Consider the following 25,220-nt stretch of genomic DNA (forward strand, 5'->3'; position numbering starts at 1 on the left):
TGCAGGAATTCCTGTATTATTTTTTATTGTGCCTGCAGCACTGTCATTCTTGATCTTCTGTTTTCAGCTGGGTACAATTTTTGATACAACAATGTGGCATTTGTTACTGATGTACATATCAACATATCAAGAATGATTTTTTTAACCAAGTGAGTGACTTTCACTTAGAGTTGTAATAGCTTGAAAGTCGATCAGATATATTTATGTCATTCTTTCATTCTTTGTAGTCAAGCATTGCCTTTGTTTTAGGTTTTGGCTGATATCCTACTGACATTTGCAATTTAGCATTGTGGCAAGATGAGATCATGATCAGTGGTGAACACAGAATTTTGTTCAGGCGGGGGGGGGGGGGTCATTATTAAAATTTTTTACAATTGACATCAGTATTTTACATTTTGTATGTTATTTTATTATTATTGTTGTTATTATATCATGTTATGATATATTTATTTTACAATGTTCGAATATAACACATTCATAAATACCCTAATAAAATTTTCTATAATGCATTTTTTTTTTCACAGCCTTGGGCTACAATCTTTTTAGCAACTTTTACATCTATTTTATTTTTATAATAAAATGCTTGTGCCAGTGCCAAATGCCATTTTTACACTTAAGCTACACAATAATCATATGTTTTAGTCAATGGTTATTTGTATACAATAGGTAAGACACTTTACATAACATATTAAATCCATGGAAGCAATCAAATATAAAGAAATAAATTTAATTAAACAGAACATGTCAGTATGGAACTCACCAAGGGTTGAAGAATGAAACTGGCACTGATGAATCCACATTCCATGAAGGAATTTGAATAAAGAATTGAGTTATCTCAAATGTTCAAATCATTATTCTACTATAATGTTTTATTGTTTTAAAAAATCATTGTTTAAAAAGAGTACTGGTAGTTAGTTAACTTAATGTAATATTTATAATGTGCATAGCCTACGGTATATTATGTATATTACGGTATATTACTTCAGCATTCACAATACAATGTCCAAATGATGTTTATTTTTCATTAGTTCATTTAACACATCTTCTGCAGTTGGAATGTAGTTTCTATGTATGTTGAGGAGTGCTAATCCATTCAAACATGTATTTCCAGCAGAATTATGCAAATATATTTTTAGACTGCATAATGTTGAGAAACATCATTCATTTGTACATGTGGACACTGAAAGTGCAGCTAGTACTTCTAACAAAGTGAATATATTTGGTATTATGTTGGGACTTTCTTCTTTTTCTTTCTTTTCCTGTTTAGCCTCCGGTAACTACCGTTTTAGATAATTCTTCAGAGGATGAATGAGGATGATATGTATGAGTGTAAATGAAATGTAGTCTTGTACATACTCAGTTCGACCGTTCCTGAGATGTGTGGTTAATTGAAACCCAACCACCAAAGAACACCGGTATCCACGATCTAGTATTCAAATCCGTGTAAAAATAACTGGCTTTACTAGGACTTGAACAAATGTTCAAGTATGTTGGGACTGCACATAGTTAACCCAACTATGACCGTTTTCGGTTGGTCTCCCTTCTCAAGACGTGCAATTTTTGTGTACCATAATTTTAATTCATTATTCACATTTTCCTGGCAACCACTTGCTTCTTATGTCACTGGTGTAGAATTTTTGTGAAAGCATAAACTTGAGTAGGCAGGAGCAGAAGGTCTGGATTCGTATGTAAAAGGCACTGAAAGCCTTTCTATATTTTCTTTGTTTCAAGAAACACGAATCTAGTTGGGACATGAAGATATCCAGAAATGGAATAAATGTAGAGACATGAAATTAAAGTTCTGGCGGCACTGATGATAAGTCCAAGTTTTTACGGTTTTTTGCTTGTGCTGCCACGTGAGGGATTTGAATGAAGGATCCCCAACCTATTCAAAACTTTAGAAGCACAAATGAAAATTTTAGAAAATTCTTCAACATTTTTGCCTATACATTTCATTTCACTGTTAATATCTTCAGCAAGGTTTACTGCTTCCATAGATTAATAGTTGAATTCTGCATGAATTTACCCACTTAAAGAACTGCTTATTTACCTATTTAAAGAAAACTGTCTCTGAATACAACAGTTGTATCTCAAATTGACATTCAGTCAAAGCACATAAAAGTGAATTTGCTTTTGAGGATGAGTCTTTGCCATTCCATTCTGATATACTTTGAAGGGTTATAATAATAGGGTCATACAATTCCAACCCTGCGGCCAAGGAATTATACCTTTCCAACCAATGTGTTGCGCAAAGTTGAAAGAGTTTTTCATGGCGTAAAGTTGTAGTTTCTATTTCACTTATCGTCAATTTTAAAACATGTTGCCTTTTAAGGGTATTAAGAAATTTGTACAGACTCGATATTGTACCCATGCAGTTTCTAATGGCAATTACTTCACAAACAATGAATACAGCTAAGCTGAGGATGTGTCCTGAGCAGGGGACATATAAAGCTGACTGAATTATTTCCTTTACATGTGCCTAGACTACATTTACTTTTCCTGACATGGAAATAGCTCTGTCATATCCTTGACCACAAATTTTATTTATGTTTACATTTAATGAACGCAACTTGTCCAATATCTTCATTGAGATTCCTTTTTTGGTCACATCATATAATGATACGAATTGTAGAAAATTTTCCTTTGCAGTGAAATTTTCTCTATCAACATAATAAACACACAGTGATAATTGTTCTAAGCCTGGTATGACTGACGTCTCATCTGCGAGAATAGTGAAGCAACTGGAGGCAATAAGTTCTTTCATGAGATTTTGAACAATCATGTCATTGCACATTTCAATTATTTCATTCTGTATTCTCAGACTGGTGTACTGCGCATTTCCAATACTACAGTCAACATATTTTTTAATACAGTATCAGTCTTACTTTGAAAGCGAAGAAGTGCCCTGAAATTGCCATCATTTTTTTCTGGATCTCGACCTCTATTCGTACTGAATCCCTGTGGCCTTGCAGAGCAATACATTGTTCCCGCTTAAAAAATACTCTCAGTAATAGGAATAAGTTTTTTCCTGTTCTCCAGTTTCTTTTGAATTGTTGCAATATCTATTAGCACATCTACAGACGTTTTCTTCCAACATGAAATTTTGGTCAAACTACTGGCTACCTTCAAACTTTCTTTGTGATAAAGACACTTCTCATGTTCTAAAAATCGCTCGACGCCATCCTTCCAGTTGTCAAATTTCTCACTACAAAGTTGACCTAAGGGTTGCTTGCCAGATCCAACACCATTTCTTGGAGCAAAAATTGTACACAAAATTTACAAAAACTCCCTCCCTTAAATTCGGAAAATGCAAGCCACTTCCAGCGGTAAAGCCATTTAAACTGAAATCGCAGATTTCTTTTTCCTTTTGTTGGAAAAACAAACCCTGGATTTGGTTCCCAGAAATTGTTCAAAATATCCAGTTTTTTCATTGGACAAAAGTCTTTTCCTACGTAAACACCAATATCATAAGCTTGTGGTTCACTGAAACTTGAAGATGTTGAAGCTTACAGAACCAGAACAATACACTTATCACTTCTATATGATTCAGCGGGCAAATCAACATTATTGAGTGATGTCGATGTACAACAGGAGAGTATGAAACTAGTTTCAGGAAGAACGTTTGCGAAAGTGTCGTCACGTTGCGTCAGCGAAGAAATATTTGGCAATGTGAAATTTTCACTAACGTGACAAGAATCACTACCGGCACGCACGTTTTGTTAAACAATTGTAAAATTGAACTTTTTTGAGGTCGCTTAGACATATTAAGAAGATGGAACGATAATGTAAAGTTTCTATTTAAAAACATGATCTGCGAAATGCAGAAAATGTTAAACGAATGTTCCACAACGAAATCTGAATTCAGACTAACGAGTGAATACCGTTCGACAATGTACAACATATCGTATACGCATTACTGCCATTGCAGAACAGTTCCGACAATATGTTTCACAAGTATGTTTATATGGTGTCGGCCTTATTTTATTACAAGGTCGGTATTATTACCGTACCTTCTTAAAAAGCGGCACAGCTTTGATGGTCTTTCCTCTCTTTCAGTAGTCAAGGAGGGATATATGCTTTGACACCCACCGCGCTAGTGAGAGCATTGCCGCCTTTTCAGAATGCTGAATGACGGCTACTGTGTTGCACATTACTCGGAACTGCGGCACGTACAGTGCCGCAGTTCCGAGGGGATTAAATTACTGAAGAAGGAAGGGCGGAACTTATGTCGATAGATTTTGTTACTCTGACAGTGAGAAATCAAAGGAGAGAATACGATAGATTTTTAAAAAGATACTCAAATATATATGTATAAATTTATAGTATGTGTATTTTATATAGGTCTAACATTAAGGTAACCCCATCTTGCGTACGCCTCTGATCATGACAACATCTCGTTTGTCTTTCCACTTTAAGACCAATTTAGTCTTAAAGTGAAAAAAGAAATTAGAAATAAATCGACCAATTTAGGTCACCTAACAAGGGGAACGTAACCTCATTCCGGTCTGCGCAGGAGCCGGGGACAAACCACGCACCCCACCCGGTCCCATCATGGTATCTCGCGTGGCATTACCAAGTCACAATCAGGACCGCCACCGGCGGAGGGAAAACACGGACCCGGTCGCGTGGTTTACCATACCCCGGCGGCGCCGTACCACCACCACCAGCGGGAGCTCCAAATCGAATCACAAACAACACCAATATACACCACTGTATCATCAGTCCCACGATCCGGGCATTGACTCGAATCCACAAATCGACACCTAGCCAAACTCGCCCGAAAGGCACCATATCCGAAGAGAAACTGTGTGATATATCGATTGGTGAAGACCCATTCAATCGCACCTAAATCACACTATAGGAACTAAATCATGCGTGTAGCGACCTGTATGGGATTCGTCCCACCTGACCTGCCAAGACGCAAGGCCTCGGTCTTCTATCTCCTTCTTTCGTTCTGACGTCAATAGATTACTTGGAAGTGTAGCATTCCTTACGCTCATTAGCCAAGATATCTATTGATTTGACTCCAGCTATAACACAGACTGTTACCCGCGAGATTGTTCAATAACCGCCTATAACAGCCAGCAAGAAGAGTCGCTGGGCCCGCAACAAAATGTCTGCGCAATACCTAAAAGCCATGCGGTGAGTCCAGACAGGCGCAGCATACAGCATCATAGCTTCGCTGACATCTTTGTAAAGGACACGCATGGTACGGTAATTTAGCCCCCAATCGGGATGAATGACTCTACAGATTCCATAAAAAACATCAGCGGCCTTTTTTGCTACATACTGTAGATGTTCCTTGAACCGAAAACTCTCATCAAGGATAACACCACGTATTTCTGAGTCGTAACGTACCGAATGGAGAGACCTGCCATCCGAACCCGGATTCGTCGGGAAGCAGCCAATCGGCCCTTAAGCAAAATCATTGTGGTTTTCGAGAGAATGGTACAAAAGAGGCCCACCACATGTAAAAATTGAAGTAAGGAAAGATGTAAACCATGTCAAAGTAAACTGTCTAGGATTTACAAAATATTAAGGACACGGTCCTTATCAATTACCACACCCTAGCGGTTTGACAATGCTGACAAGAGGACATTTTTCCTGTGCTTATGTCCAAGGCTCTATACACAACGCCCCAAGGGTCTTTATTTCCTTGCTCCTGAACAAAGGAGCGCCAGAAATTACGCTAAGAGAACCTAATACTATGATAGTCCTCCTTCTGCGGTAATCCGCAGTTAGGGACGCACGCCGATCGGGATCATCCTCTCGTTGCGCAGCGCTTCTGATTCGATTCACAGACTGATTCATTGCTGTCAGATTCCGAGACCACCAACAAATATATGAATTCTTTTTGTTAATAACATGTTTAAATAAATAAATAAAAACATATTTACTCTGAATCTTCTCCATACTTATTTTACTTTCATCATGACTAGGTTGGTCAGCACCATTGGGGAAAGTAAAAGTCTGTTTTGTAATCTGTTAATGCAGGTATAATGAAATGTAGTAGAAATAACGAACTAAAGATAGACGAAGCAGGAGAGATATAAAATGCCGAATAGCACAGGCGAAACGACCCTTCAGTCAGAAATATAATTTCTGACAGACTTATAAGCCTCATATTAAGGCATCCTGCAATAGTCGCTTTAATATTGGAGGGATAGGTAGAAGGAAAATATTGTGCAGGCAATGTTTGAAATATGTAAAAAAAATTGTTAGAGATGTAGGATGTAGGGGGTATACCGAAATGAAACGACTAGCATTAGATAGGGAATCTTAGAGGGATTCATCAAACCAGTCAAACGACTGAAGACAAAAAAAAAATGCATTTGTTATAATAATTTTCATTTCTACGAATTATATGTGTTCTGATTTTCTTTTTTTTAGAGGATGTTACTGGAATTCAAGACACTGTACCACTAATGGAATATCTTGCAAAAGATATGAATAAGAAGGTTGTAACACAAATAATTTTACCTGCTCTTAATAGTTCATCGTATAGATTTAAATCATACAAGGTAAATATTACTGTCATAAATTTGTACTTCTCTATAGTTGTCTTGCAAATTTGTGATTCTACTCTTTTATAATAAATTAATATTTCATATTAATTATTATTCTGTAAATGTGGTTTGATATCAGATTTTAATTACAGAAACCTTATACTCAGAATTATATTTTTTAATTATATTTTTTGTTCTATTACAGCTTAGGCTGTAACATTTTTTTTCATTTGGAGTATAAACTTTTTCATTAATTCTTTGAATTATTTTTTTAAGCAAGTTTCTTTACTCATTATTTGGAATAAATTATGCTATAACATAAACCGATACAATAGAATAATTGCTTTTTGAGATTTTATTCTTCTACTACTTTAGAAATGTATTTTCATGTTTTACTTCTTGTTAAAGTCAACCCATTCAAATTTTAGGTAGATTTCATAAGAAAGCTATCTATTGTAATGGGTACCATGATTCGACTTCCGGAAAATTTCGAAATATCTTCGCGTTTCATATCTTCGACGTTTCTTCGCCTCAGACCCCAAAACCACCGTCAGCTCAAAAATTTATATGTACATATTTCACTTTCTTGTGGACATGATAACTGCCGTAATTTTGCGCCAATCAGTTTCAAATTGTTCCTAAAAATAACTGGTCCCAAAATCTCGGTCGAGTTCGATAATGGCCAAAATCGGACCATCAGGTGGAAATGGGGGGCTTTTTCGAAAAAAAAACAAAATTATCACTATAACTTTCTTATTAAGTAAAATATCAAATTTGTTTTAAGTTCCTTCTATTCTTTGGATAAGGACCTAAAACGTGTGCAAGTAAAGTTTTTTGATATCAACAACCATTGGCCCAGGGGGTGGAAAAATGGGGTTTTGAGGACAAAAAATCGTACCTCCCTTAATAGGCAAAGTATCGTATCGGTTTTAAGTGGTCGTTAGTCCTCTAAACGTTACCTTAAAAGTTTGTCTGAAACAATTTTTGATATGACCAACCCAAACCAACAACCAAAATGTTGCTGGAATTGTAAGAATATATAGCTTGTCGTATGCTTAACATATGAAACTTTTTTCACATGCAACCACTGTCGATTGAGTAAATTTGAAGTTTTTCTTAACTTTAAGGTGTAAATCTTTTTTTATTTATTTTTATTTTTTGATCTTATATTTCTAAAAGTAGCGTACTTACTTACTGCCACTAATAGCATTTTATCATGCCAAAATACTCTAGTTCACTGTAATTAGTTCGCGAATTACTAAAAATATTTATTGGTCCGCAGTACCAGTTGTGTTAAGAAACAATGCTCTAGTTTACAGTATTTTACTGGTTTATGAATAAAAATATGATTTATGTTTAGAAACACTCGGTCCAACACACGTTAATTAGTATTGTATTCTTCTAATAGATTGCTCTTCTTCAAATTCAAAATAAAAAACTATTACATCAAATCTACATACATTATTATTTAATTATTAACTTCAGACAATTTTCAGGTAACATGTTTTTTTTTAAAGAATCGCATTAACTTGATAAAGTAACTGTACTTTGATATCGAAGATTAACATAATAAATTTTCATAGTGTTCAGGTTTTAGAGTGAAGTAGTTTATCATTAATTTAAATAATTGTAATCTAAGAAATGTTGTAAACTCAAAAAGTAACTATTAAAACTACGAATATCGATCCAGAAATAAGGTTCCTAAAGAGCTCCAGCCGCACGGGAAGGTGCGAGGCGAAATCCGGTAAACCACTGTGCGCGGCTGTTCCTCCACTCTCGATTCCGCCCGGCCGCGCTTCGCTGCGCCGCTCAGTCTTGGCTCAGCAGCCGTCCGAGATGGAAGTTCCACTTGTCGATCCCGCCAAGTCCGAGATTCGTTTCGTAATTCGCTTTTTGCACGCCAAAGGGACTCATCCCTTGGATATTCATCGTCAGTTGATAGAGGTGTATATCCGTTCAACACGTCCGAAAGTGGTGCAAGGAGTTTAGTGCCGGTCGGAAGGAAGTCCACGATGAAGAACGGAGTGTAAGACCGTCAGTTTCGAAGGCGGTTATCGAGATGGTCCAACGCGAACTACTTCAGAACAGGAGGATCACCGTCCGTGAACTTGTTACTCGGATTTCTGGGAGTTCTTATGGTACAGAGGAAAGAGCTTTGACTGAAAAATTGGGGTATCATAAGGGTTGTGCTCGATGGGTACCGCGGTTATTGACATCAGAACACAAGGAGAAACGCCTTGACTGTGCTCGCCAGTTTCTTCAAAAGTGTCAAAAAGATAAGGAAGGATTGTTGGACTCCATTGTTACGGGAGACGAAACGTGGGTGTTTCATTTCACTCCCGAAACGAAACAAAAATCCAAACAGTGGCGTCACTCAGGATCACCAGTCGCAGTTTTTTGGGATCGTAAGAGGATACTGCTGATCCATTTCATGGAACTTGGGACAACAATCAACTCAGACAGTTATTGTGCAACACTAAGAAAACTCAGGCGGGCTATCCAGAACCGCTGGCGAGGACGCATAACAGCCGGTGTAACGCTGTTTCACGACAACGGCTGACATCACGTCTCCCGTCAAACCCAGGAACTTTTGACACACTTTGGGTGGACTGTCATGCCCCATCACCTTACAGTCCGGACCTCGCGCCTAGTGAGGCGCGAGGTGAGTTAAAGTTCCTTTAACTTTCCCCAAGTTAAAGGAACACTTGGGTGGCCAACGCTTCCGGATCGACGATGAAGTCAAAGAAGAGGTGAAACGCTTCCTCAACGGGTTGGCGGCGGAGTTCTACGACATTGGGATACAGAAATTGGAGCACCGTCTACAAAAATGCGTAGAAGAAGATGGCGATTATTTAGAAAAACGGAGCAAAGTTTCTTCTTTCCAACGAAGTAAATTTCTATGAGAATAAACAATGTTGTCTAATTGTAAAATTGATGGGAACCTTATTTCTGGATCCACCCTCGTATTTTGTTGACTAAGGAAATCTTTGGGATTTTGAAAATTTATAGATTTTACTTCCTTGTATGAAGGAAAGGAAGTATTATGATCATGAAAAATTTAGGTTTTCAGATTTCAACAGAAATATCTATTTTGACCATCTCTGTATCCATTTTGATTAGTTTCGGCGTGACGTCTGTACGTACGTATGAATGTATGTACGTACGTATGTATCTCGCATAACTCAAAAACGAATAGCCGTAGGATGTTGGAATTTTGGATTCAGGACTGTTGTAACATCTAGTTATACACCTTCCCTTTTGATTGCAATCGACTAGACCAAAAGTGTCTAAAAAAATTCAAAAAAATGTTATTTTGAATTTTTTTTTAACTGCAGTTATTCATTGAGAGCTTTTGAACGATTTATTTTATCATAAGTGGTACTTATTTTCATTGGTTCCAGTTATAGGCAAATACAATTTTAGTTTATGAAATATTTTGATCTTACAAGGGGAAGGCACATTCATTTCTTTTCTTTTTTTAACTTCTTTTTTTTAATATAAAGATATTGATTTTTTTTCTGATGAGTCGGAGGAATCCCATTTACGGCCAGAGTGTCAGACTCGATACAGGTTTCGCAAGATGATGTTGAAGTGCGTATGCGTGCCTGTGCTCTACCGACTAAACCTCCTATCTCACCAACTCTCCGGCCGGAGTCGGACCCGCAATTAAGCATTACACAGCCCCGGAGGGTGCCTTCAAGGTCGGGGGATCCAGAGCCCTCGTGCTTCATCACCATCGCCCATTCACGCAAGCGCGGACAAACGACCCTCCGCAGGAGGCTGTCCGTCACCCTCTCGCCCTCCGGTCCTAATCTTTGCCTAGATCTTAAAGATCTTCTCTTTAGCAATCAAATCCACCCGTTCAAAAGTCCTCTTCTTGACGAGCGTCCTTTTAGGCTTTGATTAGTCGTGGTCTCAGATTGTACATTCAGCTTCTTTTGTACTTAGGACCCCAAAAACCATCTTCCTGGAGGAGTCCCATTCATTATGTCCCCACAACATGAATTCCATGGTGTTGTCTGGGGTCAACCACTCTAAGTTGCTTCTTCTCCTGACCTCGGCCCATCTCATAGACACGAAGACTGAATATTCCAGGGTGTCATCGGATCACAGTACATACACACCGGAGAACCTCTCCTGTGGAATCGCTGTAAGTAGGCAGCGAAATCACCGTGGCCCGAAGGAACTCTGCGAGGTAGTAATTCACCTCACCCTCCGAACCCACGGTCCCACACCTGGAATCAGACACCTCGTCAACGCTCGAGGGCATAGCTTTTTGGCATGCCCTCATGTGTCCTTTTAAGTTGGGTCACCTTAATTCTTATGGGCATAAAGTCTGCAATAACCTCAATCGCCCTGCTTGAGACATTCCGGTATGCCGAAATTACACGCAGCAAAGCCGCCCGCGTTTGCAAGAAGGTCAGAGCTTTCTCATTCTTCCTTATAGAAAGCGCATTCTCCCAAGCCGGTACCGCTTATAACAAAACAGAAAGCACGACTGACAAAATAAGCCTCCTATTCTTGAGCTTTGAGCCGGACCTGTCATCAGTCTGAACAGGTGTTCGTAGTCCCTTTGGCCTTCTTGGTAGTCCGTTTAGGTTGGTCTTGAATCTTCCGGATTTTTCGAGCCACACACCGAGGTATTTTATGCGTCCCAACGTTCCATCCATTACGCCGTTTATCTCGATGACCATATCGCGTAGTTGTCTTTTACTAACCATGTCAAAGCACACCGTTTTTTGTGGAGTCAAACTCATTTTCTTGTCCACGAGCCACCGTTTAATCCGTTATAAAGCCCGAGTGGCCGCATCCTCCACCTCATCCTCTTTGCTGCCAGAGACCAGCACGGCCAGGTCGTCGGCATATCCAACTATCTGTGCATCACCCTCGTGCTCCAGTTTGACGAAACCCTCATACGAGAGGTTCCACAGGAGCGGGCTCAGAACAGAGGCCTATGGAACCCTCCCGAACATATAGAATTCCTTCTGTCCGCCATCATTACTGAGATTTTTCTGTCATTTAAATAGTCGAGGGTGGCGACTGAATATTCACTTATGCCTCTCTCTCTCTCAAGGCACTTATAATCACCGACCAAGGTAGAGTACTAAAAGCCCCCTTAACGTCCAGAAGAAAGATTAAGGGGGACTTTTCTTACTCTCCGTGTACCACCAGTCTGGCCCCTCGCCCAGTCTATGACGTGTCTCACCGTGTCGGTGGTTGCTCCCCTGCTCAAAACCATATTGACTGGGGGTGAAGCCACCCGACGCATAAACCTCGGCCCTCACGCGCTCGGCCAGAAGTCTTTCAAATAGTTTCCCCACAACGTCGGTCAGGCTTATGGGCCTGAACTTGGGGCCATCCCAGCCTTCAGGACCCGGCTTAGTGATCAGAGCCAGCCAAGATCTTTTCTATCTGCTCGGCAAGGAGCACCTCCGCAACAGCCCATTCATTACGTCCACGGGTACTCCTCCACAAAGGACTTAGCAATAGCAGCCGAAATGGAATCTGGACCCGGACATTTCTTGATATTTATCTTCTTCGTAGCCCAGACGAGCTCTCCTATATTAAACCTGTTATCGTGTAAGCAGTCCATTCTCTCCCATCGCTCCTGTCGGCACGGAAATAATTCCACTATCGCCCTCAATGCTTGGTCTCTGGTCAGCCGGGAGAGGGGTCGTCCCAGCTTCTTAGTGACGACTCGGTAAGTCCTTCCCCACGGGTTTTCATCGAGTCCCTCAATTATTTTCTGCGAGGAATTCGCCTTGGATCTTTTTATTACGACACAAAGTTTACTTCTCGCCAAGCGGTAACGAGCGATAAGTAAATTAACTGAAATTTCTCCGCGTACCCTGACCCTCTGGAGGCGTCTTTTCTCCGCCAGTGCTTCACATTTCAACTTAGCGATACAGTCTAACCACCAGTAAACGCTCTTCCCCCTTGCGGTCTACCTAAGCTGCACGCCTCGCTAAGGGCCGTCATTAGGGCCTCCAGTCCTATCTCATTTAATGGAGACAACGTAACTGCTTAAATCAGTAGCTGCTTAATTTAATAATAACAATAACAAATTTAAAAAAATATGAAAAAAACAGAAGTTATTAGTAAAATAAAGTTTTATGTACTTTTAAAAATGTGTATATGTAATTTAATAGGCATACAAAGAAGTCATGTGGTGTCCATATCAATTTTTTTAATAATTAATTTCAAAGGTTTTGTTTTAAAAAAAAATTTAACTGATAAATAAAATTTATAAGTTTATAAATTACTGTTAATAAGAATTTAAATTTATATTCATAGAAATCATTGTCCATACAAAACAAAATATTTGACTTAGAGTTCAGTTTTATTTAGCATCTAATTTTATATGGCGGGTAATTCCTTAAACATATCTCTAATCAGTCTTATCTTTCATTCTTTTCTTTCCTGTTTATGTCAATACTTCAGGGTTAACAAGATGTATGATAATATTGTATTTTTTACATTAATATATACATACTGGAATTTTAAACTTTGCAAATTCAAGTTACTTATGTAAGATCTGTTTAGGGTTGATGTTACTTTAACTGTGCAGTTAATATTGAATCAGTGTTAATTTACATTGATATTGATGTCTCAATCAGCACAGTTTAACTAATGAAAATATTAAAAGTTGTATTTTTAATAAAAGTGAAATATATTTCAGTTCTATTGACTGATTGATTTGTATTGTTAATTTAATTTAATAATAAAGTTGATCTACTTTCATTCTCTATGCTCATAGGAGTACATTCTTTATGTTTCATTAATCTCATCTTCCATATGTTTTATCTAAAGTTGTAAACTTTGAAAATAATTCAATCAAAGAAATTTAACTGTTAGTGACTTTGCTGAATTATTAATGACTTCTAACTATTAAAATCCCTTCAAATCATTTTTTGTTTCAGATAATGCCAAGAGCTCAGAATGCTCATGCCTATGTGAATGCAGCATTTTTGGTTAGAGTTGATCCAAATGATAAGTATAAAGTTCTTGACACACCAACAATTGTTTTTGGATCTATAACACCTAATTTTGTACGTATTTTTAATAATTCCTTAAATATTGTAAAATTAATTTTATTACATAGAATTAAAAGAGAAATAGAATTTTTCATATTTATTTTTGATTTTCATTAAGATTACACAGTTAAAAATGAAATATTCACTCAGATAAGATCTTTACAAATATTTATATCTGAAGCTGTATTTTATAATGTATTTTATTTAGTTTCACCAATGATCCCCATTGGTAGATGAATTTCTATTGTGCATGAGAAAATGCCTTGCTTGACCAAAGTTTGAACCCAGTGGGATATGCAAACTGCCATAGGTAAATGAAAATAAAAGTAATCCTCAATAGGATTGTTGCACAAAGTTGATTAATGGAATTTTTCTGTGAATGTTAGCCTTTAGTGTGCAAAAATATTATAAAATCAAAAAGGATAGCAAATTTTGTTTACTGAAATTGTCATAAATAACTTCCTATCTGTGAAAATAACTAATTATAAGGAAGATTATTAAAGTATATTTATTTATGCTTGAGGAGAAAGTATTCCATTTCCATGCAAAACTTATGTTATCTTAATTTCCCAGGAGCAATGTCACCATCTAAACAAAATTTAGAAAATGTGTTTCATCTGCAGAAGAAGACTCATATATATTATATCAATAAGAAAACATGAAGTCTCCAGACAGTCTAACCCATCTATAATTAATGAAAAGTTGATTGATTATTTATTTATTATATAGAAATTATTTGCAAACAGGTTTTTAAAAATAATTGGACATTTAAATTTATAACACAAGAAACAGTACAACTGGATTTGTAGAGTGACCATTGAACAATATTATTTGTTTTTTATGTTCAATATTGTTTGAATTTGAAGATATTTGTCATTTTTTGCAGTTTATGGAGACAATTTATGACTCAAGTAGCTGTGGTAATATAAAAACTAAATAAGTTAACCATTTTTTTTTTTTTAACAAAAGATTACTCCACTGTCAATTCCTTTCCTTTTTAGAAGTGAATTGTTGATTTAGGTTTAAGGTGTCAATTCTTGGCTCAACTATACTTAATATTAAATCACAAGGAAATAGAATTATTTAATAATGAATTTTAATTAATCGTTTATTATTTGTAGGTTCATGCAGAAAGAACAGAGACATTCCTACAAGGAAAAAGGTTGCTTGATGAAAAAGTTGTTCAAGGGGCACTTTCAACATTGTCTTCTGAATTAAATCCTATTTATGTTCCACCAGATGCTTCTGCAGAATACAGAAAAGGATTAGCTATTTCTCTCTTTTACAAGGTATGTTCAGAAAATTAAATATCATATTTATTTCTTACTTTTTAATATAAATTTATTTATTACTTTTTCATCTTTGTATAGAAAAACATATTTGTCTAATAGGATAAACAATCTGTAAATTTAATGCTGTGTTCAGCACATCATTCTATGGTTTAACGTGCGAGTATCTTGCAGTCAATTTCATATTCTTAAACAAGAATCTTACTACATGCCATTTCACAATAACAGTAAAATAAATTTTATTGATCATAAATTACAATTTAAACATCAAGATTGAGTATGGTATAAATAGATAATAGGAGTATATTTAAGTATATATGGTGTGTCTGTGAATCCAAGTACGCATGTGTTTTATTGTTGGGAGGTATATAAGTACAATTTATTGACTTTTCCAATTTATTAGCAGTCTAAAAAGAAATAAATATTTTTTTTAGTTTTTGTGATTTGTTTAGAATTTCTGTAGTTTCTATAAAGTAAAATTGTATCTAAATTATTTGAGGTACATTTGCACCATAGATAATTACACTACTATATTTGTATACAATGTTGTATTTTCCACTAAGTAAAATACAATAGTTCTCTATTCTATCCCTTTTTTCATTAAATAAAAGCAGTTCCAGTACATAAAGCGTAGTACATTTAATTGAACCCAATCATTTTTGTAGCAAAGAAATAATGTTGTTTTTATTTCATTTCAATTTTGTGCATTACACAACCTCAATAAAACTATCCAGTATCCTTCTTCCAGTAACCGCTTTATACTCCTTATACCAATCATTTCAAGGTTTCCCTAAAACATATTGTAACAAGACCTTATAACAGACCTGAGTAACAGGAATGAAATGGTTTCCCATTGCCATCTTCACTGAGCTGAGCATATTAGGAAAAAAATACTAATGCACCAATCACACTGAACTATTAGTTACATTCATATCTACAAGTGAACTTTCACTCATTTTTCCACTAGAACTAGAATTACAATGAATATGATTAATCATAAAAAATAAATCTGATTATTTCCACTTGAACCTCAGATAATTTACATACAAATGCATTTTACATATAACCCCAGAAATTCTAATTTAATTACGAAGTATAAAGATATTTATTACCTTTTTAGATTGTAAGTCGGTAAAATGTAATATGTACATATCCCATAATTACTATGCTATCACTTACTATAAAATTCATACTGTGCTATTTTACAAAATAAAGATTTGTCTATTTTAGTGGATAAATTTTAATAAAACTTGCTAAAATAACGTGATAAAAACAACATACCCTGTAGATAATAAATTTAGTAATAAAACATTTATAAATTTGTGAATAATGACTGGAATAAAATTTAAATCAAATTATATCATCTGATATTCTCATATTATTTTCTAAAAAAAATCAATCCTAAAAGAATTAAAAAATGTTGCTTTGAAATTAACATAAAAGAATTATTAATAATATTTAAATAAACCTAATATTTTTAAACTAGTTAAGCTTTCCAGTTTTTTCACAAAAAAAATCATATAAGAGATTTGCTAAAAAGTATGTAGAATTTTAGTTTTTCTTTAAAAATCTGCAAAATTTATGTACTCATAGAAGACTGTAATACTGCATATAGACTGACTGCACTAAATTTGCAAACTTTTGTAGAAAAGAGCCCATTAGGACAAAAATTATTCAGTTGAGTTTCTGTATTTCCTAAGCATTAATATATTCCACTATTTTTTATGAACGATTAGAGTATTTGAGTATCATATATCTATTGCTTAACAGTACTTATATTGTATTAGTTACAATATTTAAATTTCTACCTTTCATTTTAATTTTAATTTCCTTATATTTTTTTAAATATTTTTATAGGTACATGATGCTTATAGTTAATGTTTTGAGTTTATTCACATATTCCTAAAATTATTCTTTTAACGAATGTAACTAGTAAAAAGTTGTGAAGGATTTTTTTTTTTTTATAAAAGAGCAGTTATCAACAGCTACAGTCATCAGCCTGGTGGAAATTGGTAGCTTATGAAAAGTGCTATGCCTGACCGGAATTGTTAGTTCATGGTATATGAGTTCATCCATGACAGGGTTTATGTGTGTCGGCTTCTGTGGCGCGAGTAGTAATGTCTTGGTCTTTCAATTGGAGGTCCCATGTTCAAATCCCAGTCAGGCATGGCATTTTCATCACAAGTTGCAAAAATTGTCATTCATCTCATCCTCTGAAGCAATACTTATGGTGGTCCCAGAGGTTAAAAAAAAGGGTTTATGTATATAGCACAGTTTAGGAAAATAAATTTTTAAATATTTACTAATATATAAAATAGTTTGTGTTTGATATTTTGTAGATGTAGCCACACATACAAAATTTGCACTTTGAAAGACAAATTTTGCTTTAAAAGATGACATCTTAATCTGAAGAAATAAAGAAAATTCTACTTGTTCTTTCATTTTCAGTTTATATTGAGTTTATCCCCTGAAAACATTTCATCTAAAAATAGGAGTGGAGGAAGTTTATTAGTTAGACCATTATCTTCAGGAATGCAAGATTTTGAAACTCACAAAGATCTATGGCCACTCAATAAACCAGTACCAAAACTTGAAGCTTACAGTCAGTGCTCTGGTAAGAAATGCTATATTATTGCAGGTTAATTTCATAATTTTTACCATCTATGTATTTACTGGTACTCCAAAAAATTATTGATTTATTACTTTCTGGTGCATTTGAATTTCTTCACTCTGTGTTTTGTCAGCAATTATTTTCAATTAAAGTATAAACTTCTAGTCATTATAAGAATGATTTAATAATCATTGTTATAATAAAATGTACTTGTAAAATGTAATATGTACATATCCCATAATTACTATGCTATCACTTACTTTATACTCATACTTGCTATTTTACAAAATAAAGATTTGTCTGTTCTAGTGGATAAATTTTAATAAAACTTGCTAAAATAAGTTGATAAAAACAACATAACCTGTAGATAATAAATTTAGGACTAAAAACATTTATAAATTTGTGAATAATGACTGGAATAAAATTTAAATCAAATTATATCATCTGATATTAATTTAATTATATTATAATTATATTATACTATATTTAATTTCTTGTGGTTTGCTCCCCCTTCCACCTTGGTAGCTTTTTTTACCATTAGTGGGAGGATGATTAGTTAAACAGTCACAGCTATGGGGACAGATCAGAATTTTTCCTTAAGAAAGCCTGAATATATATCTGTGGGTTAGTAAGTGTCTGGTTCATTCAACAAAGTATTAGTACAGTTACTATAGTTTAATGTTTGTGTTGTTGCTTTGTGTTTGCTTTGCTTTACACAATAAATTTTTTTCATAAAATGTAATTTTTATAAATGTTTAATTTTAATTAATATTATGTATTTTTTCATTTTTAATATTGTATTTCCAATATTTACAAGAATAGCTGTTAATATATTTATAGTATTTTACCGTGCTAAGTTTTTCAGTGTAGTTATGTAGCATGTAATGATACCCATGAAAAATCTGTATATTTAGTTCATGAGGGAGTATTTAGATGTGTTTGGATAAGTGTTCAATTTTTTTTTAGTATTTAAAAAAGTGCTTGTTACCAGTTTTGGATTATGATGACACAGTGAATGTTGATTGCTTTGTTGTATTCATAATTTGTAGTGAAGTTAGGATGTAGTTTTATCCATGAAAATGATAAATATATGATGAATTTGTTGGCTTTATGTAAGAGAATGATGTATTAACATAATAATACCATAAATTATTTTGTTAACCTGTTTTTCATAGTATAGTATAGGTGTATTTTCAAAGTTTACAAGAAGGAGGTTAGAAACATGAAGTGATTCACAGGCCTGGTTAAGTGCAGGATGTATTACTTGAATCAGTTTACTGGTTAAATTTAATTTTTCTCTGTTATAGTTTATGTTGGGGTTATTATTTCAGTTATGCATTCTAATGGTATTTTGTTTTTTAATATGTGTGATGTATGACCAAATCACTTTGTTTCTGTATCTTTCCAGTTTGTGTGTAGGGACTACCTAATAATGGTCAATGACTGGTATAATAGTGGAATTAGTTATGATGCTACTGTTGTGTAATTATTTGATGCTGTATTATTTTATGTTCGCAATTGTATGTTTTGTGTTAATTAAAAAATCTTGCTTTTATCTGAAATTATAGTGTAAATCAAGCTTTAATTTATGTTGTTTCTGTTAATGTAGTTAATAATTCCATCATGTTGTGTCTCATTGTGTGAAATGGTTGTAGAATATTCTTTGTTTGAATTGATATAGAAAAGAAAATTTACATTTATTTATTTCACGCCAGCAAATACAAGTTTTTATGATAAGAAATCATCACTGTTTTATTATGAAAAATTAATTTTTAGCATGTGAAAAATATCAACCCTGATTAGACTCACATCAAGAATCTTCTAGATGAAGCCAATAGCTCTCTGACATGGAGTTCATAGGAGATGGCTACTGTTGCTGAAACTTACATTAAAACTGTACAATCTGCAACAGTGAGAAAGGGACTGATTTGTAATCTTTAAAAAATCTAGACATATATTTCTGTACATTTAGAAGATGTGCCATAAATATATTATTAAGTAATAAAATAGTAAATCTCATTTTATCATGCTGATCTAAATTTTGTTATTTAACCTTTATAATGAAACATGATTACTACTTTTCTGTCTCTGTTTTGAAGATACCTATTCTGTACCTATTATGAAGATTGCATTGCATATTTTATTAGTTTTTTCATTGAGTTTATTCTTATAGTTTTTTTGTGTGTATTTTCGCAGGAGAAGCAGAATATGTGAATGACATTAAAAAAGTTCCTGGAGAAGTCTTTGGAGCAGTTGTAGTAGCAGAAAAAGCTGTTGCAACTTCTTTTTCACTCGATCCTGCTGATGCTTTGGTATTTTGTCCTTTAATATTTTAAAATTTGGTTGTTTTTCTAACAGATTTTGTTGGAATTATTTGATAGTGACATAGCAATGTTGTAGGTAACAATTGCAAACATCTTTTTTAGAAGTCATAAATGACTACGAACTTTTTTTGCATATGGTGTAAAGCCAACAGTTGCAGCACAATGATTACAGACTTAAAATAAAATAATTTGTTGAAAAATGTTTAGTAGGAGGGGTCAAATCTAGACACTGATTATAATTTAGTTATAAAATATAGATGGAACTTTAAGAAAGTAAATAAGGAACTGAAAACAGACATGAGATTTAGTTGGATTATAAGGCAAAGGCAAAGATTGAGTAAATTGTATATTCAGGTTTAGAAGTTATTATACAGTAGACACTATAAATGAATAAATGGTTATATAAATATCATATTTAATCATGTACTTCAAGCAATCACATAATTTCATGCACCTGAATTTTTAAACATTTTTTTAAAAATATTCAATCAAATATCATTTCTCACTGATTATCACATTTTAGTTTTATTATAAACCTATATAAAATCGTTTCCTCGCATAAATCTCATATCTACTTTTAGATGTAAAATGTTAATAAAAAAAATTCATGAATTGTGCAAGTAAATATTGTAGATAATATTAAGGTAGGAGAAGAAATAAAAAGAAAAAAGAAAATGTTGTTAATCTTGGATAACAAAAGATAAATTATTATTTATGATTAGAGTTTACATTACATCTATTTCAGTGAAAAAATTTAAATGTCTGACACTTGTGAAATTCATGTCTACTTGTAAATCAAATTATTAATACAAATTAAAATACATCTTTGTTTTGTAGTGAATATTTCTGTTCAATAATTTTTTGACCCTAATTCCTGAAAAAAATCACCCACTTGTTAACAGCAAAAATGGCTTGATCAAGTTCATATTAGATGATTAAATACTCTACAAATAAATATGAACACAAATAAATGCCATAGTCATGAACATAAGTAACTGTAGTCATTAACATATTTAAAAATGCTTTTGTGCTATTTAATTCATTAAAGGAAAACCATAAAACAATTCTTCACTGTTGCAAAGAAAATATTTTGTATTCAGATTCCTTTTAAATAAAGTGGTTATTGTTTTTTAGTCAGTTATAATTGAAACTAATGAATGACTTTTTGAAATTCTGCAGATAAACAATATATTAGATTCATTTAAAAATGTTTGTTCAATACTTTGGTACTGCATTTCTCACTGACATGAAAAACTGTTTATATAAATGTAGATCTCAAAATGGTTTAGTTTTCAGTCTGTTTTTCTGTTTTCATATGACTACATCAAGTTGATGGTAACATACTGAGGAGCAGTATATTTGTTCATGTATTAGTCGTTTCTTCTGTGACACTAAAATGGCAGCACAGAGTTTCAAGAAAATGGATTAACTCAAGCTGATTATCTCACCCACAAAAGTTACATATGATTACTTGAATAAATAAAATGACAGAAATTTATCTACAATCTGCAAAATCAAATTTGTTCATACTGATCTAATGTGAAAATAAATAAGAGTACCTGTAAATCAATTTTTTTTCAGTGAATGCTATCTGTATGTTTTGGTGATTAATATTTTAAATGGAAAAAATATTAGTCATAATAAAACACTGAAAGTCTGAAAATAAAAATAGTAGATGAACAAAAATATTTATAGTCTCTTGATTTTTTAGTGAGTAAAAGTTAATTTGTTTAAGTAATAAATAATATCATCATGTAGATATGATAATTGCAGAAAAATTTGTGAAAACCTTCAAAGGAATGGAATAATTCGAAAGCCTAAAAATGGGGATAAAAAGGAGCTATTTATATGAGGATGTTGATTTTTGATTGATAAAAATTAGTTATTTTATTTTCAAATGTTCAATATTTCATAGTATTTCTTGTTGATTGTTTAGAAATTGCCTGGCGTCATTTCCTTTTATTCTGCAAAAGACATTCCAGGAAAAAATGATTTCATGCCTGAGTCAGTAATGTCTGTAATACTTTCACTTCCAGCATATGGAGAAGAGGTAACTGAAATAATTTTATCTCAATTTTTCTTATGAGTTTATTGGAATTCCTATAGCTATAAATTATATCCAACTACCAGTAATCCTGATTTCTGATAAAGTATGGATAAATTATATACACATGTCCATTAATTTCTTATTGTATATATTAGCATGAATTATATTTATCAGTTGAGTCACATGTTTCTACAATATTTTAATATCTGGAAATATTCAAATGATCTTCAATTTTAATTCATAATAAATATTCCTAAATATATAACCAAATCTAATCTATGATGTTTAATTATTATCTTAAAATATGTAGGCATTTAATTTTAAAATTAGGAGATTTCAATGAGCTTTATAAAATTAATAATTTTCTCATGTCTGTAGAAAATCCTTACTAATAAATTTATTCAAATAAAAATAAAAACAGTACATATTTGAAGTAGAGTTGGATCTACCATCGAATAAGTAAATCCATACACACTGATAAATGAAAAAGAGTAATACCCCAGAATGATGAAAAAAAAAAATTATTAATCTGATTCTTAACCAAGAGTATAAAAAAGAAAATTATTATACGAACTACAAAAAAAAAAAACAACCTCTGATCTATATAAGCAGTATTATCTACATGCACACATGTTCGGAACTGTCAGCTTTAATTTTGTATAATATACAAAGCAATTTAAATACACAAATAGTTAATTATTCATTATTATTCTTCTTTTTTTTTGTAACTTTTTGCTTTATATTTAATTTGTTTCTATGTTATTGTTAAATGTCAAATGATATTAAAACTTTAATACCATAGTGTTAAATGTAGTCACTCTTCGTTTTAACTAATTAAACAAAAGATAATGGCAAAATTGTTTAAAAGTAGTGAAACTGGGAGGGAAAATGGATATAAATACAAGTGTTAAACAGCTAGGTATCACACGTTGAATAAAAAACACATAACACTAAAAACAATATACTCTTACCACATGTAAGAACAATAATGAATGAAATTAGTGACTTGCATGGTGCTTAATTTTAAATAAATATTTATTATTCACTCATGCAAAGTGATTATACGACAAGTGAGATTATATAATGCAATGTGCCTTAAATTTCTGTTACTAATATTATCATTATGCTTTTTAAAGATAAATAGTATTTACTTTTATTTATACTTTGGCTTAAAAATTCATTTGGGATATTTGCTAATTTGGCATTCTACTACAGTTATACTTTAATTGTATTAATAGGCTACAAAAAAATAAAAGAAACAAAGAGAAGGAGAAATAAATAAAAATATTTAGCAGTTATAGGAATTGTTTATTGACAGTAATATATATTATATTTAAATGTTTGTATTTGATTAATTTCGCTGTTATATACCATTTTGAGATATCTAATGAACTCAGGAATTGTAATAATGAAGATGGTGATATTAATGAAATGGATATCACGGAACATCCTTACCTACAGGGAAGATCCTCCATTGTGACCATTCTGGTGGCATGCCAATCTCTCCATATCTAGCCCTGATGGGCTTTGCGGGAGGTCATCTTCTGAATCCACAGATTGAATAAACTTCACTATCAACAACGTTAAGTATAGGTTCAACAATGGTACTTCTTTTAAGACTTTCCAAGTAAATAAGATTACAAATTAAATTCTTAATTACTCTGAAAGTATGAAAAGTGTTTTACAAGATTATATAATAGAATATCACCGTGTTGATCCCAAAAACTAAATTCCTCCTTTTCTTAACTAACTGTTTATTTTCTGAAAGTAGTTTATTTTCTCACTATAATTGTATATTTTCTGTTAGTTTCTGAAATTTATATGCTTATGTTGCAATATCCTGGATCTAACATCCATGTAGGTTGCCATTGTTTCATTTTACTGTCAACAATTATAAATTTATTCTTAAAACAAATAGTTAAATCCTTTTGTCTGTTAATTAATTTTTCTGGCAGTGGTTGTTATAATAAATATTATACTGCACAAAAAAATACAATTTTACCTTAGTAGCTTACGTTATAAAATCTGAAGGGAAAAAAGTAACATTTAAATGAAAGTATAAAATACCCCTCAGATTTTTCTTATTGAAAGATCATTATCGTTTCTGATTACTTTAGATGTGTAGAGTAAAGAAAATTTAATATTTTTATCAATTATTGTAGATTTTTGCCAGTGAAAAGATTTTATTTGCTGGGCAAGCAGTTGGTGTAATCATAGCAGAAAGCCAGTCAATAGCAGAAGCAGCAGCTAAAAAAGTAAAAATTCAGTATGGTGGAATGCAGAAACCTTGTTTAGATATATTAGATGTTATTAAATCTGGGGAAACTGAAAGGATTGCTGAAGAAGCAAGCATTACCCCAACTACCAAAAAAGGTTAGTTTTTAATGCATTAAGTTTATTAGTGCACCTGTTAATACTAAAAACATATTTTTTGCTGTTAGCATTAAAAGGATTATAGTTTGTAGTATTGTAATTGTAGTTTATTATGATGTAAATTACAAGGTTTGCAAGGGTTTGTAGTGATTCTTTCTAACCAACAGAACATAGTTCAAACTTTGTTTCAAGTTTTGTTTTAATCTAATGTCAAGGAAAAATCATTTAAGTAACAACAAATCTATTTTTTGTAATTATAGTTTAATTTTTTTAACAGATTCAAATGAATTCATAGTATTATTAGTATTTGGATTTGTTTTTGTATTTATTCCTCTTTAGATTTCTACAGATACATTGATGAGCTCTTTACACCCAGCTAAGTCTTGCGTCACTTGCTATTTGATTAAAAAATAAATATAATGTATTTTTATAAAACATTAATATTATTTTAATTCATTTAATGCTTATTTATTTATTATCAACTCAGCATGTTCTACAGAGAATTAAATACACCAAAAACTAACTCACGATTTGTCAAGCAATTTTATACTAAATTATATTTATTTTTAAAAATTATTTATTTTTGCTAAACCTGTTATTATTTTTACTGTTATTATTTACTAATCCTTATTATTTTTACTAAACCTGTTATGATGTAACAGGTAAAAGTAATCTTTGTAAAATTTAATTTGTCTTGAATACAGCTGGCTTTATTTGTGAATTGGAATTGCTTCAGAAAATTTTAGCATATTTTGGAACACAGGTTTCTAGAAATAGGAGTCAATGATATTTGAAATTACTAGTGCAATAACTTCATAATGTATTTTTGAGATAATTTCAGAAACTTAAATGGACTTTTGTCTTATCAGTTGGTTTAAAATCACTTAATTTTCTTTTTTCTTTCTCTGGGCGCATAACGAAGCGTCGTTATCAATGCCTGGATAGAATATTACTATAGAAAATAATTTAAATTAACAACATCAAAATTAAAAATGAAATAACAGTAATAAAAAATAAATAAAATCAACAATTAAAA

General features: G+C 32.8%; 1 protein-coding gene across 1 annotated transcript in view; it reads left to right on the forward strand.

Annotated features, from left to right (window-relative positions):
- The window catches only part of LOC142321708 (xanthine dehydrogenase-like), a 146,836-nt gene that overhangs the window by 55,196 nt on the left and 66,420 nt on the right, over positions 1-25,220 (forward strand). Inside the window, exons 9-15 of the mRNA XM_075360011.1 lie at positions 6,391-6,521; positions 13,427-13,555; positions 14,662-14,829; positions 17,278-17,443; positions 19,637-19,752; positions 21,701-21,814; positions 23,974-24,184. Coding sequence (XP_075216126.1) covers positions 6,391-6,521; positions 13,427-13,555; positions 14,662-14,829; positions 17,278-17,443; positions 19,637-19,752; positions 21,701-21,814; positions 23,974-24,184 — 1,035 coding nt within the window. The remainder of the gene's footprint in view (positions 1-6,390; positions 6,522-13,426; positions 13,556-14,661; positions 14,830-17,277; positions 17,444-19,636; positions 19,753-21,700; positions 21,815-23,973; positions 24,185-25,220) is intronic.

This window comes from Lycorma delicatula, chromosome 1, assembly GCF_047948215.1.
Source record: "Lycorma delicatula isolate Av1 chromosome 1, ASM4794821v1, whole genome shotgun sequence".
Classification (NCBI taxonomy): domain Eukaryota; kingdom Metazoa; phylum Arthropoda; class Insecta; order Hemiptera; family Fulgoridae; genus Lycorma; species Lycorma delicatula.